Source organism: Oncorhynchus mykiss, chromosome 21, assembly GCF_013265735.2.
Source record: "Oncorhynchus mykiss isolate Arlee chromosome 21, USDA_OmykA_1.1, whole genome shotgun sequence".
In the NCBI taxonomy this organism is placed as follows: Eukaryota; Metazoa; Chordata; class Actinopteri; order Salmoniformes; family Salmonidae; genus Oncorhynchus; species Oncorhynchus mykiss.
This window is the reverse complement of record NC_048585.1, coordinates 5,401,837-5,419,467: the sequence shown is the minus strand read 5'-3', so window position 1 is coordinate 5,419,467 and position 17,631 is coordinate 5,401,837. Positions and strand designations below refer to the sequence as shown.

At 44.9% G+C, this 17,631-nt stretch overlaps 1 protein-coding gene across 1 annotated transcript; it reads right to left on the bottom strand.

Moving 5' to 3' along the window:
* Positions 1-2,909: 2,909 nt before the first annotated feature.
* LOC118942836 (protein FAM111A-like) lies at positions 2,910-17,260 on the bottom strand. Its single transcript, XM_036956671.1, has 2 exons — positions 17,194-17,260; positions 2,910-5,295 (listed from the first exon to the last, which is right to left on the bottom strand). The coding sequence occupies exons 1-2, from the start codon at positions 17,230-17,232 to the stop codon at positions 3,457-3,459; spliced, it is 1,878 nt and encodes a 625-aa protein (XP_036812566.1). The 5' UTR covers positions 17,233-17,260; the 3' UTR covers positions 2,910-3,456.
* Between the last annotated feature and the right edge of the window lie 371 nt (positions 17,261-17,631).

Here is a 17,631-nt window from a genome sequence, read left to right as displayed (position 1 = left end):
TAGGACCTGGGCTATGTAATGTGTTAATCTATACAGTAGGACCTGGGCTATGTAATGTGTTAATCTATACAGTAGGACCTGGGCTATGTAATGTGTTAATCTATACAGTAGGACCTGGGTTATGTAATGTGTTAATCTATACAGTAGGACCTGGGTTATGTAATGTGTTAATCTATACAGTAGGACCTGGGCTATGTAATGTGTTAATCTATACAGTAGGACCTGGGTTATGTAATGTGTTAATCTATACAGTAGGACCTGGGTTATGTAATGTGTTAATCTATACAGTAGGACCTGGGTTATGTAATGTGTTAATCTATACAGTAGGACCTGGGCTATGTAATGTGTTAATCTATACAGTAGGACCTGGGTTATGTAATGTGTTAATCTATACAGTAGGACCTGGGCTATGTAATGTGTTAATCTATACAGTAGGACCTGGGCTATGTAATGTGTTAATCTATACAGTAGGACCTGGGCTATGTAATGTGTTAATCTATACAGTAGGACCTGGGTTATGTAATGTGTTAATCTGTACAGTAGGTCCTGGGCTATGTAATGTATCAACCTATACAGTAGGTCCTGGGCTATGTAATGTGTTAATCTATACAGTAGGTCCTGGGCTATGTAATGTGTTTATCTATACAGTAGGTCCTGGGCTATGTAATGTGTTAGCCCAGGTCCTATTGTATAGATTATGTAATGTGTTTGCCCAGGTCCTATTGTATAGATTATGTAATGTGTTAGCCCAGGACCTACTGTATAGATTATGTAATGTGTTAGCCCAGGACCTACTGTATAGATTATGTAATGTGTTTGCCCAGGTCCTATTGTATAGGTTATGTAATGTGTTAGCCCAGGACCTACTGTATAGATTATGTAATGTGTTTGCCCAGGTCCTATTGTATAGATTATGTAATGTGTTTGCCCAGGTCCTACTGTATAGATTATGTAATGTGTTTGCCCAGGTCCTACTGTATAGGTTATTTGGGCTTTTCTCTTAGCTATGATCAGGAAATAAGTACAATTGATCAATCCAGATGTGATTGATGAGAAATGTAGAACTTTAATCTGTTTTTAAATAGCGTAGATTATTAAGTGCTTGGTTTTAAAAATCACCAAAATAAATAAAGTCTGACTTGATTGTCTTTGAACTACCAGTTATTTCCTGTTCTATTCTTGTCTAAAAAAAAAGCCACATGATATTTATATGCATTATGTGTCATAGTATTCTGCTAATTTATCACTTTACTGAAACTTGATTATGTAAAAGTCATGTACCACTTGTCTCACCTTGTACTGTTCAGAGCAGACCGTCCAATCTAATGTTGAAGAGCGGGTTGCCTCCTCTGCTGTAGTTGAGGCCTAAATCACCATAAGAGATATTTCTATAGAAATCACAAGCTCTACAGCCAGGACATTAGATCAAATGGATGACAATATTACTCTGTCGACTCTAAATGGATTCGTGTTATTTCTCTCTTCTCAAGTTCCATGGTCTCTGCCGGTTAAATGATCTGACACACCCCTGGGTGGTCACAGTCATGTGATCAGACACCATTGTGTGGTCACAGTCATGTGATCAGACACATCATTGTGTGGTCAGTCATGTGATCAGACACACCCCTGTGTGGTCAGCCATGTGATCAGACACACCCCTGTGTGGTCAGTCATGTGACCAGACACACCCCTGTGTGGTCAGTCATGTGATCAGACACAACACCCCTGTGTGGTCAGTCATGTGATCAGACACAACACCCCTGTGTGGTCAGTCATGTGATCAGACACACCCCTGTGTGGTCAGCCATGTGATCAGACACACCCCTGTGTGGTCAGTCATGTGACCAGACACACCCCTGTGTGGTCAGTCATGTGACCAGACACACCCCTGTGTGGTCAGTCATGTGACCAGACACACCCCTGTGTGGTCAGTCATGTGATCAGACACACCCCTGTGTGGTCAGTCATGTGATCAGACACACCCCTGTGTGGTCAGTCATGTGACCAGACACACCCCTGTGTGGTCAGTCATGTGATCAGACACAACACCCCTGTGTGGTCAGTCATGTGATCAGACACAACACCCCTGTGTGGTCAGTCATGTGATCAGACACACCCCTGTGTGGTCAGTCATGTGACCAGACACACCCCTGTGTGGTCAGTCATGTGACCAGACACACCCCTGTGTGGTCCACTTGCAATAAGAAGCAATAAGCAAGCTGTAATTGTCAACACATTTATTGATTAGTCAGTCTGTCACTAGTTTTATGCATGATTGTTACAACTCATGAAATGAAAACAATGTCTAAATGATGCATACAGTATTCCAATGTAATCACAGTTAACACATTGTACATTAACCTTTACATGTCAAACCAAGAAAGCAAAACGATGGATCCATGAAGTAATATGACTCTATTCAACATGACTCTATTCAACATGATTCAATTCAACATGATTCTATTCAACATGATTCTATTCAACATGACTATTCAACATGACTATTCAACATGATTCTATTCAACATGACTATTCAACATGATTCTATTCAACATGATTCTATTCAACATGATTCAATTCAACATGATTCTATTCAACATGATTCTATTCAACATGACTACTCAACATGATTCTATTCAACATGATTCTATTCAACATGACTATTCAACATGATTCTATTCAACATGATTCTATTCAACATGATTCTATTCAACATGATTCTATTCAACATGATTCTATTCAACATGATTCTATTCAACATGATTCTATTCAACATGATTCTATTCAACACGATTCTATTCAACATGATTCTATTCAACATGATTCTATTCAACACGATTCTATTCAACATGATTCTATTCCACATGATTCTATTCAACATGATTCTATTCAACATGACTATTCAACATGATTCTATTCAACATGATTCTATTCAACATGATTCTATTCAACATGATTCTATTCAACACGATTCTATTCAACATGATTCTATTCCACATTACTCTATTCAACAAGTTAAAGAAAAAGACAAGTAATCAAAATGTAGAACACAATAAAACAATATTTAGATAGTTGCAATCTGATCTAGGTAGATGTCTTAATCTATTAAATGTTTATTTTTGCAGAGAAGGCCCACTGAGACCAAAGTATATTTTTCAAAAGAAACCATGCTTCACAGAAATGCAGAATACATCATAAGGAACCAGTGATGAGAATTACAGAAAACAAAGGTGCATGAGATAAAACAAAACATTTTATTTTTTTTAAACATGTACCTTTGACCTCGGACAAGTAATCTATCAATATCCTAAAAATGCCCAAAAGGCACTAGTGGAATGGTTGAACATAAATACTAACGTTACAGTATTTGCAAAGAGAACCACTGGGTGGCATTGTTGTGTTGTTCCCAGGACAACCACTGGGTGGCATTGAATTAGCTGTATTTGCAACAATCTCCTACGACATATCCATAGGCTCATCACCATCTGTCGTGAAAAGAGCCTCATTCAGGAAGACGTTTTCCTGTACCTCTTCCTTAACTCTTTTCAAAACTGCCTGATTGTTGTCCTCCTCCAAACGGATGACAAAGTTCCGTAATATGGGGAGCAGAGGGAGGGCGTACTCTAACACACTCTGTTTGCTCTGAGTGCGCTTATCCTCATATTCAAAGCCACCAGTATGTATGCCAAACACTCGACCAAGGTCATCGAAGACTGGCGAGCCAGAAGATCCATGGAAGAAGGAGGTGTTGTAGGTCACAAAGTCGTCCTTGTTCTCCTGCATCACTTCCTCGTAACGCTTTTTCTCTTTTTCAAGGGCATCGTTTATTGTGAAGATTGCATGTCCCTTTTCCCGTTTATATTTATTCGCAGCCTCCTCTCTTATCTCACTGCCAATGATGGAGGTGGGTTCCATTTGTTTCACCAGTCCACCTGGGTGTCCAATGAGGCAGGCCCCACCGCATGCTGGGACTGGGCCATATTCACGGAGGAGACCAGGAGGAACCTTTTGCCGTTGTTTCTTATTCTGAGGATCCAGCTCCAGTATGGCATAGTCTGTATGATGTTTTCCCTTATCTTCATATTGAAAGTCGATCAGCAGGGTTTTTGCTCTGAATACGTCCACATCGGATCCATTTGGATTTTCATAGTTGAACTTTACAGATACATCGACTAACAACTGTATGTTTTCTCTTACATTTTCACCAAACAAATGTGCATTTGTTAGGATGTAGTTGTCAAACAGCACGAAGCCTGTCCCCAGAACACCCTGAACACCTTCAACAATCACCTGACAAACGGAGGCACCAAGTTTAATCAATTTCTTCACTCTGTGAACCTCAGAGAACTTTTGTCTGATTTTCCCGAATTCCTGCTTCATGAGATCCAACTCTTCAGGAAATGTCTTCTGTTGGCTGTCCTCCCTCCTACTTTCCATCTGCTTCACCAGATCTTCAAACTGGTTGCGAAGGATCGTCAATATTTCACCATGTTTTGGCACGGGAATGCATTTTCGTTTCTGCTTTCTTCTCGAAGAGGACTCCCCTACATCTGATGTTTGTGTTGTTAGCGTCGATGGAGACATCTGTGTGCCGTCTCCTTCAGAGTCAGGGCTTGGGTTGAACAGAGATGTTTGCGTGGTTACAATGTTTTTTGTTTTTATTGTGGAGTCAGATGTTTCCATCTTAATTGCCGTTTTCTCCTTATGCTTTGTCAGACAGATTTCAAAGTTTCTACCATTAAGTTTTTTTGCAATTTGCCCCATTGAAACCTTGCTTCCTGTTGATCGCTCAGAGAGCTGGCATTTCTGTTCAAACACAATGTTTGAGAAGCGTCCATCATTTCGTAGAGCCTTCTTCACTTCCTCCTCCTGTTTTGCATAGACACATAGAGGTCTGTAGGACTCCAGTTGGCTGTTTCCAAGTATTTGTTTTGATTTGCTGTTTTTCCCTCCCGTTGTCTCAACAGAGAAAGTGACATAATTGTCTGTTTCCTGATCCGTGACCCCTGCAGGTTCATCTGTGGCATGTGTGACCATCTTAATAGTGAGATGGTCATCCTCTTTGATCAGCCAACATGGAAAGTGCTTCACTATGTACCCGTGAGAACTGCTGATGACAATGTCTTTCTCTTTCGGTGTGTTCCTGTCCATTTGGTTTAACTCCTCGAATGTGTCATTAGTTCCAAGAGCTCTCAATATTGTTCCAGGGTTGGTGCAGGTGATTTCCTCTTTGGTTATTTTACGAGCTGGGCAACTGAAGGAGAATGAGTGACAGTGTTCCTTTTTTGGATAAATCTGTAAAAGAAAATAGAATATAGATTTTTTGGTGTCAATATTCTTATGTTACTGATGTTACTGAAATGGGGAGGATAAAGTATTCTGAGATACTCTGCAGTATATTTTCATCATATAGAGAAACAGTATTGTATAAATATATATAGACAAGATCCCTCTGTCCTTGATGCTGATGATGCTGTTATTATGTGACCCATCAAAGTCATGCTTAAAACTAAAACTAAAATAACTTCACATCGCATCGCATCACTTCGCATCGCATCGCATCACTTCGCATCACTTCACATCGCATCGCATCACTTCACATCGCATCGCATCACTTCACATCGCATCACTTCACATCGCATCGCATCACTTCACATCGCATCGCATCACTTCACATCGCATCGCATCACTTCACATCGCATCGCATCACTTCACATCGCATCGCATCACTTCGCATCACTTCGCATCGCATCGCATCACTTCGCATCGCATCGCATCACTTCACATCGCATCGCATCACTTCACATCGCATCGCATCACTTCACATCGCATCGCATCACTTCACATCGCATCGCATCACTTCACATCGCATCGCATCACTTCGCATCGCATCACTTCACATCACTTCACATCACTTCACATCGCATCACTTCACATCGCATCACTTCACATCGCATCGCATCACTTCACATCGCATCACTTCACATCGCATCGCATCACTTCACATCGCATCGCATCACTTCACATCGCATCGCATCACTTCACATCGCATTGCATCACTTCACATCGCATCGCATCACTTCACATCGCATCGCATCGCATCACTTCACATCGCATCGCATCACTTCACATCGCATCACTTCACATCGCATCACTTCACATCGCATCACTTCGCATCGCATCACTTCACATCGCATCACTTCGCATCGCATCACTTCACATCGCATCGCATCACTTCGCATCGCATCACATCACATCGCATCACTTCGCATCGCATCACTTCACATCGCATCACTTCACATCGCATCACTTCGCATCACTTCACATCGCATCACTTCGCATCGCATCACTTCACATCGCATCACTTCACATCGCATCACTTCACATCGCATCACTTCACATCGCATCACTTCGCATCACTTCGCATCGCATCACTTCACATCGCATCACTTCACATCGCATCACTTCACATCGCATCACTTCACATCGCATCACTTCACATCGCATCACTTCGCATCACTTCACATCGCATCACTTCACATCGCATCACTTCACATCGCATCACTTCGCATCGCATCACTTCACATCGCATCACTTCACATCGCATCACTTCGCATCACTTCACATCGCATCACTTCGCATCGCATCACTTCACATCGCATCACTTCACATCGCATCACTTCACATCGCATCACTTCGCATCGCATCACTTCACATCGCATCGCATCACTTCACATCGCATCACTTCACATCGCATCACTTCGCATCGCATCACTTCACATCGCATCACTTCACATCGCATCGCATCACTTCACATCGCATCACATCGCATCACTTCACATCGCATCACTTCGCATCGCATCACTTCACATCGCATCACTTCGCATCACATCGCATCGCATCACATCACTTCGCATCACTTCACATCACATCGCATCGCATCGCATCACTTCACATCGCATCACTTCACATCACTTCACATCGCATCGCATCACTTCACATCACTTCACATCGCAATCGCATCACTTCGCATCGCATCGCATCACTTCGCATCACATCGCATCGCATCACTTCACATCACTTCACATCGCATCGCATCACTTCACATCACTTCACATCGCAATCGCATCACTTCGCATCGCATCGCATCACTTCACATCGCATCACTTCGCATCGCATCACTTCACATCGCATCACTTCGCATCACATCGCATCGCATCACATCACTTCACATCGCATCACATCACATCACTTCGCATCGCATCGCATCGCATCACTTCGCATCGCATCGCATCACTTCACATCGCATCGCATCGCATCGCATCGCTCTCAAGCGGCTCAGACTTCACCACTTGGACCTGTGAAATGATTCAACATTACGATTAAGTCAATTTGTTGATAAGAGGGTCATTCCACCAATAGTGCCTTTGGGGTAATTTAGTTTAAAACAACTATTTATGTCACCTAATTGTAACATTGTCATGAAGAGAACTTTCAAATTTATCAAAACATTTTTTCCCATCTCAAGAGGTTAAAAGTAGACTCCTAGTCACCTAGTGACTAGGTATCCCCTTTCTCCTTTCCCAGCTCACCTGCTGACTAGGTATCCCCTTTCTCCTTCCCCAGCTCACCTGCTGACTAGGTATCCCCTTTCTCCTTTCCCAGCTCACCTGCTGACTAGGTATCTCCTTTCTCCTTCTCCAGCTCACCTGCTGACTAGGTATCCCCTTTCTCCTTTCCCAGCTCACCTGCTGACTAGGTATCTCCTTTCCCCTTCCCCAGCTCACCTGCTGACTAGGTATCTCCTTTCTCCTTTCCCAGCTCACCTGCTGACTAGGTATCTCCTTTCTCCTTCCCCAGCTCACCTGCTGACTAGGTATCTCCTTTCTCCTTTCCCAGCTCACCTGCTGACTAGGTATCTCCTTTCTCATTCTCCAGCTCACCTGCTGACTAGGTATCTCCTTTCTCCTTTCCCAGCTCACCTGCTGACTAGGTATCTCCTTTCCCAGCTCACCTGCTGACTAGGTATCTCCTTTCCCCTTCCCCAGCTCACCTGCTGACTAGGTATCTCCTTTCCCAGCTCACCTGCTGACTAGGTATCTCCTTTCCCCTTCCCCAGCTCACCTGCTGACTAGGTATCTCCTTTCTCCTTTCCCAGCTCACCCGCTGACTAGGTATCTCCTTTCCCCTTCCCCAGCTCACCTGCTGACTAGGTATCTCCTTTCCCCTTCCCCAGCTCACCTGCTGACTAGGTATCTCCTGTCTCCTTTCCCAGCTCACCTGCTGACTAGGTATCTCCTTTCCCAGCTCACCTGCTGACTAGGTATCTCCTTTCCCAGCTCACCTGCTGACTAGGTATCTCCTTTCCCAGCTCACCTGCTGACTAGGTATCTCCTTTCCCAGCTCACCTGCTGACTAGGTATCTCCTTTCCCCTTCCCCAGCTCACCTGCTGACTAGGTATCTCCTTTCCCAGCTCACCTGCTGACTAGGTATCTCCTTTCCCCTTCCCCAGCTCACCTGCTGACTAGGTATCTCCTTTCTCCTTCCCCAGCTCACCTGCTGACTAGGTATCTCCTTTCCCCTTCCCCAGCTCACCTGCTGACTAGGTATCTCCTTTCTCCTTCCCCAGCTCACCTGCTGACTAGGTATCCCCTTTCTCCTTCCCCAGCTCACCTGCTGACTAGGTATCTCCTTTCTCCTTCCTCAGCTCACCTGCTGACTAGGTATCCCCTTTCTCCTTCCCCAGCTCACCTGCTGACTAGGTATCTCCTTTCCCCTTCCCCAGCTCACCTGCTGACTAGGTATCTCCTTTCTCCTTCCCCAGCTCACCTGCTGACTAGGTATCTCCTTTCTCCTTCTCCAGCTCACCTGCTGACTAGGTATCTCCTTTCTCCTTCCCCAGCTCACCCGCTGACTAGGTATCTCCTTTCTCCTTTCCCAGCTCACCCGCTGACTAGGTATCTCCTTTCTCCTTCTACCTAACATACCTGCCCCAGTTCAACTTCTGTAAAGGTCCTGTCTAAACCAGAGACTGTTGGTGATCACTGTATATATAGAGTACTGTATAAATGCCCCACCTACTCAGTGAGCGTAAAATACCTGCCCCACCCTCAGCTTCTGGAAAGGTCCTGTCTAAACCAGATGGTAGTAAATTAATAAAGCAAGTGTCTTTTTGGTCAAGCTATAGAAGGTAATGGAGAGAGATATAATTATAATAACAATTAGAAAATGGAGTCTAGTCAAGGATCATATCACCTCCACCCTACCTGTCACCCTAAACCCCCTTCAATTTGCTTACCGCCCCAATAGATCCACAGACGATGCCCTATCCCACCTGGACAAGAGGAATACCTACTGTATGTAAGAATGCTGTTCATTGACTACAGCTCAGCATTCAACACCATAGTACCCTCCAAACTCAGCCTGAGACCTTGGGTCTCGACCCAAGGGCCCTGTGCAATTGGGTCCTAGACTTCCTGACGGGCCTCCCCCAGGTGGTGAAGGTAAGAAACAACATCTCCACTCTGCTGATCCCACAAGGGTGCGTTCTGAGCCCTCTCCTGTACTCCCTGTTCACCCACGACTGCGTAGCCATGCACGCCTCCAACTCAATCATCAGGTTTGCAGATGACACTACAGTGGTAGGCTTGATTAGCAACAACGACGAGACAGCCTACAGGGAGGAGGTGAGGGCTCTCAGAGTGTGGTGTCAGGAAAATAACCTTTCACTCAATGTCATCAAAACAAAAGAGATGAGTGTGGATTTCAAGAACAGCAAAGGGAGCACGCCCCTATCCACATCGACGGGACCATAGTGGAGAAGGTGAAGAGCTTCAAGTTCCTCAGCGTACACATCACTGACAATCTGAGATGGTCCACCGACACAGACAGTATGGTGAAGAAGGTGCAACAGCGCCTCTTCAACCTCAGGAGGCTGAAGAAATTTGGTTTGTCACCTAAACCCCTCAATAACTTTTACAGATGTACAATCGAGAGCATCCTGTCGGGCTGTATCACCGCCTGGTACGGTAACTGCTCCGACCACAACCGCAAGGCTCTCCAGAGGGTAGTGAGGTCTGCACAACGCATCACCGGGGGCAAACTACCTGCCCTCCAAGACACCTACACCACCCGATGTCACAGGAAGGCCATAAAGATCATCAAGGACAACAACCACCCGAGCCACTGCCTGTTCACCCCGCTATCATCCAGAAGGCGAGGTCAGTACAGGTGCATCAAAGCTGTGACCGAGAGACTGAAAAACAGCTTCTATCTTAAGGCCATCTGTCACGTTCTGACCTTAGTTCCTTTGTTTTGTCTTTTGTTTTAGTATGGTCAGGGCGTGAGTTGGGTGGGTTGTCTATGTTAGTTTTAGTATGGTCAGGGTGTGAGTTGGGTGGGTTGTCTATGTTAGTTTTAGTATGGTCAGGGCGTGAGTTGGGTGGGTTGTCTATGTTAGTTTGTCTAGGATTTTCTATTTCTGTGTTTGGCCTGGTATGGTTTTCAATCAGAGGCAGCTGTCAATCGTTGTCCCTGATTGAGAACCATATTTAGGTAGCCTGTTTTCCATTGTGTTTTGTGGGTGGTTATTTTCTGTTTAGTGTTGTGTTGCACCTTACAGGACTGTTCGTTGGTTGTTTATTGTTTTGTTTTCAGTGTTCATTAAAATATGGACACGTACCACGCTGCACCTCCACCCTACCTGACACCCTAGACCCACTCCAATTGGCTTACCGCCCAAATAGGTCCACAGACGATGCAATCTCAACCACACTGCACACTGCCCTAACCCATCTGGAAAAGAGGAATACCTATGTGAGAATGCTGTTCATCGACTACAGCTCGGCATTTAACACCATAGTACCCTCCAAGCTCGTCATCAAGCTCGAGACCTTGGGTCTCGACCCCGCCCTGTGCAACTGGGTACTGGACTTCCTGACGGGCCGCCCCCAGGTGATGAGGGTAGGCAACAACATCTCCACCCCGCTGATCCTCAACACTGGGGCCCCACAAGGGTGCGTTCTGAGCCCTCTCCTGTACTCCCTGTTCACCCACGACTGCGTGGCCACGCACGCCTCCAACTCAATCATCAAGTTTGCGGACGACACAACAGTGGTAGGCTTGATTACCAACAACGACGAGACGGCCTACAGGGAGGAGGTGAGGGCCCTCGGAGTGTGGTGTCAGGAAAATAACCACACTCAACGTCAACAAAACTAAGGAGATGATTGTGGACTTCAGGAAACAGCAGAGGGAACACCCCCCTATCCACATTGATGGAACAGTAGTGGAGAGGGTAGCAAGTTTTAAGTTCCTCGGCATACACATCACAGACAAACTGAATTGGTCCACCCACACAGACAGCATCGTGAAGAAGGCGCAGCAGCGCCTCTTCAACCTCAGGAGGCTGAAGAAATTCGGCTTGTCACCAAAAGCACTCACAAACTTCTACAGATGCACAATCGAGAGCATCCTGGCGGGCTGTATCACCGCCTGGTACGGCAACTGCTCCGCCCACAACCGTAAGGCTCTCCAGAGGGTAGTGAGGTCTGCACAACGCATCACCGGGGGCAAACTACCTGCCCTCCAGGACACCTACACCACCCGATGTTACAGGAAGGCCATAAAGATCATCAAGGACAACAACCACCCGAGCCACTGCCTGTTCACCCCGCTATCATCCAGAAGGCGAGGTCAGTACAGGTGCATCAAAGCTGGGACCGAGAGACTGAAAAACAGCTTCTATCTCAAGGCCATCAGACTGTTAAACAGCCACCACTAACATTGAGTGGCTGCTGCCAACACACTGACTCAACTCCAGCCACTTTAATAATGGGAATTGATGGGAAGTGATGTAAAATATAGCACTAGCCACTTTAAACAATGCTACCTAATATGTTTACATACCCTACATTATTCATCTCATATGTATATGTATATACTGTACTCTATATCATCTACTGCATCTTTATGTAATACATGTATCACTAGCCACTTTAACTATGCCACTTTGTTTACATGCTCATCTCATATGTATATACTGTACTCGATACCATCTACTGTATCTTGCCTATGCTGCTCTGTACCATCACTCATTCATATATCTTTATGTACATATTCTTTATCCCCTTACACTTGTGTGTATAAGACAGTCGTTTTGGAATTGTTAGTTAGATTACTTGTTGGTTATTACTGCATTGTCGGAACTAGAAGCACAAGCATTTCGCTACACTCGCATTAACATCTGCTAACCATGTGTATGTGACAAATAAAATTTGATTTGATTTGACCTTGGTCCTCCTCTCTTTCTCCAGACGACAACCGTTACACAACCACCCACCAAAAAAGGACCAAGCAGCGTGGTACCGGGCAGCAGCAGCATCGGCCGGAATCGCAGGACTCCTGGACATGGGAGGAGATTCTGGACGGCAAGGGACCCTGGGCACAGGCTGGAGAATATCGCCGCCCCAAGGCTGAGCTGGAGGCAGCGAAAGCAGAGAGGCGGTGGTATGAGGAGGCAGCACGGCGGCGCGGTTGGAAACCCGAGAGGCAGCCCCAAAAATGTATTGGGGGGAAACACGGGGAGTGTGGCGAAGTCAGGTAGGAGACCTGAGCCAACTTCCCGTGCTTACCGTGGAGAGACCGGGCAGGCACCGTGTTATGCCGTGAGGTGCACGGTGTCCCCGGTGCGTGTGCATAGCCCGATGCGGTACATTGCAGCGCCTCGTATCGGCCGGGCTAGAGTGGGCATCGAGCCAGGTGCCATGAAGCCGGCTCAGCGCATCTGGTCTCCAGTGCGTCTCCCAGGGCCAGTGTACATGGCACCAGCCTTACGCATGGTGTCCCCGGTTCGCCAGCACAGCCCAGTGCGGACTATTCCACCTCGCCGCACTGGCCTGGCTACCGGGAGCATTCAACCAGGTAAGGTTGGGCAGGCTCAGTGCTCAAGAGCTCCAGTGCGCCTTCACGGTCCGGTCTATCCGGTGCCACCTCCAAGCACCAGCCCTCCGGTGGCAGCCCCCCGCACCAGGCTGTCTCTCCGTCTTCTCCCTACAGGTGCTCCCGCCTGTCCAGCGCTGCCAGAGCCGTCTTCCTGCCCAGCGCTGCCAGAGTCTCCCGTCTGTCCTGAGCTGCCAGAGTCTCCCGTCTGTCCTGAGCTGCCAGAGTCTCCCGTCTGTCCTGAGCTGCCAGAGTCTCCCGTCTGTCCTGAGGTGCCAGAGTCTCCCGTCTGTCCTGAGCTGCCAGAGTCTCCCGTCTGTCCTGAGCTGCCAGAGCCGCCAGTCTGTCCTGAGCTGCCAGAGCCGCCAGTCTGTCCTGAACTGCCAGAGCCGCCAGTCTGTCCTGAGCTGCCAGAGCCGCCAGTCTGTCCTGAGCCGTCAATCAGCCAGGAGCTGCCAGAGCCGTCAGTCAGCCAGGAGATGCCAGAGCCGTCAGTCAGCCAGGAGCTGCCAGAGCCGTCAGTCAGCCAGGAGCTGCCAGAGCCGTCAGTCAGCCAGGAGCTTCCAGAGCCGTCAGTCAGCCAAGAGCTGCCAGAGCCGCCAGTCAGCCAGGCGCTGCCAGAGCTGCCGGCGATGCCAGAATCGCCCTTCACTCCGGAGCTGCCGGAGACTCCCGCCTGTCCGGCGCTGCCGGAGTCTCCCGTCCATTCGGGACCCGTGGCTAGGGTCCCCAGTCCGAGGTCGGCGGCGAGGGTCGCCGCTCTTAAGAAGCCACGGAGGCGGTTAAGGAGGCGGAGAAAGATAGGTTCAGGTTTTGTGTCCGGAGTCCGCACCTTTGGGGGTGTACTGTCACGTTCTGACCTTTATTTCCTTTGTTTTGTCTTTTGTTTTAGTATGGTCAGGGCGTGAGTTGGGTGGGTTGTCTATCTGTTTTGTTTTCAGTGTTCATTCAAATATGGACACGTACCACGCTGCACCTTGGTCCTCCTCTCTTTCTCCAGACGACAACCGTTACACCACCAGACTGTTGAACAGCCATCACTAACATAGAGTGGCTGCTGACAACACACTGACTCAATCTCTTGCCACTTTAATACATTTAATAAATGGATTTAATAAATGTATCAGTAGCCACTTTAAACAATGCCACTTTATATAATGTTTACATACCCTACATTACTCGTCTCATATGAATATACTGTACTCTATACCATCTACTGCATCTTGCCTATGCCGCACGGCCATCGCTCATTCATATATTTATATGTACATACGCTTATTCATTCCTTTACACTTGTGTGTATTAGGTTTTGTTGTGTAATTGTTAGATATTACCTGTTAGATATTACTGCATGGTCGGATCTAGAAGCACAATCATTTCACTACACTCGCAATAACATCTGCTAACCATGTCTGTGACCAATAACATCTGCTAACCATGTCTGTGACCAATAACATCTGCTAACCATGTCTGTGACCAATAACATTTGATTTGATGGAGGACCCAGTGAGTGTCTGCCAGCCCATCAATCGGTCCGTATCATTGGCCAGGTGTTTTGGGAAGTAGATGATATATGAGATATGCTACGGAACAACAAAATGGAGCCCTTTGCATAGCCCTTCTCTCCTCGTCTATAGCAGGGACACAATCTGTTTAAATGGCCCAAATGTTGATTTAGACGTTGACAAATGTAACAGATTTTGACGATCACTGATGTCTTTATATGTTTGGTAAAGCAATAAAGAAGGTGAAATGTTTCGGGACAAGTCTCTGAATGTCCTTGAGTGGCCCAGCACGAACCCAGACTTGAATCCGATCTAGCATCTCTGGAGAGATCTGAAAATAGCTGTGCAGCGACGCTCCCCATCCAACCTGACAGAGCTTGAGAAGATCTGCAAGGAAGAATAGGAGAAACTCCCCAAATACAGGTGTGCCAAGCTTGTAGCGTCATACTCAAGACGACTTGAGGCTGTAATCGCTACCAAATGTGCTTCAACAAAGTACTGAGTAAAGTGTCTGAATACTTAAATAAATGAGATATTTCTTATTTATCTATAAATTAGAAAACATTTCTAAAAAAAAAACGTTTTTGCTTCGTCATTATGGGGTATTGTTTGTAGATTGATGAGAGAGAAAAAAACAATTTCATAATTTTTAGAATAAGGCTGTAACAAAATGTGGAAAAGTCAAGGGGTCTGAATACTTTCCGAATGTGCTGTAGGTGTACACTGAATATATATACATGACTATACAGAAATAAACTCATTGCACTTATTTGAACTCATATCTATAGTATGTATCTATTGTATTTGTATTGTAGATTTGCAATAAACACAATTGTTTAAAATATGACTTAAAAGCAATATACTCAACAAATGGCAAATTTTATACATACTATTGGTATAATTTGTATGGCTCTACTTCCTGCTAGAGAGTAGCATCTTCCTACTCATGGTGGAATCCTTTAGAGCTACAGAGCATTCAGAAAGTATTCTATTCATACCTGTTGACTAATTCCACATTTAGTTGTGTTACAGCCTGAATTCAAAATGGATTCATTTGATGTTTTTTTCTCAACCATCTACACACAATACCCCATAATGACATCACAATACCCCATAATGACATCACAATACCCCATAATGACATCACAATACCCCATAATGACAAAGTGAAAACATGTATTGAAGATGAAATGTGGATTAAGTCATAAGGGATATTGTCACGTTCTGACCTTTATTTCTGTTGTTTTTGTCATTATTTAGTATGGTCAGGGCGTGAGTTGGGGTGGGCAGTCTATGTTTGTTTTTCTCTGATTTGGGTATTTCTATGTTTCGGCCTAGTATGGTTCTCAATCAGAGGCAGGTGTCATTAGTTGTCTCTGATGGAGAATCATACTTAGGTAGCCTGGGTTTCACTGTTTGTTTGTGGGTGATTGTCTATGTTGATTGCTTGTGTCAGCACAGTTCTCATTAGCTTCACGGTTGTTATTTCGTTTATTGTTTTTGTATAGTGTTTCAGTGTTTTCTTTATTAAAATTAATGATGAGCACATATCACGCCGCATTTTGGTCCTCCGATCCATCTCGCCTCTCCTCTTCAGATGAAGAGGAGGATGACCGTGGCAGATATGAAGACTTTCTGAAGGCTCTGTACATGTTTCCAGCTCATTCATAGCAATATATCATGTGCTTCTATAGTATATGCCATTTAGCAGACGCTTTTATCCACAAAATATACATTTATCTCATTTTAAAAATGTATAAAGCTGTCAACAGTGATCTATTACTTTTATTATTACCTGAAAACAAAACATATTGATCAAACCACTTCTACTTCATGGTAGAAAACAAATGAATGTGTTAAACATACTGACCGTGCTATCATTAAGCTCAGTTATCTCCATCTTTATAAACATTAGGCCCAGTTATCTCCATCTTTATAAACATTATACTGACCGTGCTATCATTAGGCCCAGTTATCTCCATCTTTATAAACATTATACTGACCGTGCTATCATTAGGCCCAGTTATCTCCATCTTTATAAACATTATACTGACCGTGCTATCATTAGGCCCAGTTATCTCCATCTTTATAAACATTAGGCCCAGTTATCTCCATCTTTATAAACATTATACTGACCGTGCTATCATTAGGCCCAGTTATCTCCATCTTTATAAACATTATACTGACCGTGCTATCATTAGGCCCAGTTATCTCCATCTTTATAAACATTATACTGACCGTGCTATCATTAGGCCCAGTTATCTCCATCTTTATAAACATTATACTGACCGTGCTATCATTAGGCCCAGTTATCTCCATCTTTATAAACATTATACTGACCGTGCTATCATTAGGCTCAGTTATCTCCATCTTTATAAACATTATACTGACCGTGCTATCATTAGGCCCAGTTATCTCCATCTTTATAAACATTATACTGACCGTGCTATCATTAGGCTCAGTTATCTCCATCTTTATAAACATTATACTGACCGTGCTATCATTAGGCTCAGTTATCTCCATCTTTATAAACATTATACTGACCGTGCTATCATTAGGCTCAGTTATCTCCATCTTTATAAACATTATACTGACCGTGCTATCATTAGGCCCAGTTATCTCCATCTTTATAAACATTATACTGACCGTGCTATCATTAGGCCCAGTTATCTCCATCTTTATAAACATTATACTGACCGTGCTATCATTTGGCCCAGTTATCTCCATCTTTATAAACATTATACTGACCGTGCTATCATTAGGCTCAGCCATCTTCATGTTCTCCATCTTTGTAGTTATTTGATCTGACGATGAATCACTCTGGAAGGGAAAAAGAACAGAAGTTTGAATTCTAAATAAAATACAATATGGACTATATATACAGCAGTATGTGGACACCCCTTCATCCACTATATGTACAGGACACCCCTTCATCCACTATATATACAGGACACCCCTTCATCCACTATATATACAGCAGTATGTGGACACCCCTTCATCCACTATATATACAGCAGTATGTGGACACCCCTTCATACACTATATATACAGCAGTATGTGGACACCCCTTCATCCACTATATATACAGCAGTATGAGGACACCCCTTCATCCACTATATATACAGCAGTATGAGGACACCCCTTCATCCACTATATATACAGGACACCCCTTCATCCACTATATAT

Coding starts and splice junctions, on each gene's coding strand:
- LOC118942836 (XM_036956671.1), bottom strand. CDS start 17,232: ATGGAGAACATGAAGATGGCTGAGCCTAATGATAGCACG. Junction 5,296..17,193: donor CTGAGCCTAATGATAGCACG/GTCAGTATAATG, acceptor TTTCTTTTACAG/ATTTATCCAAAAAAGGAACA.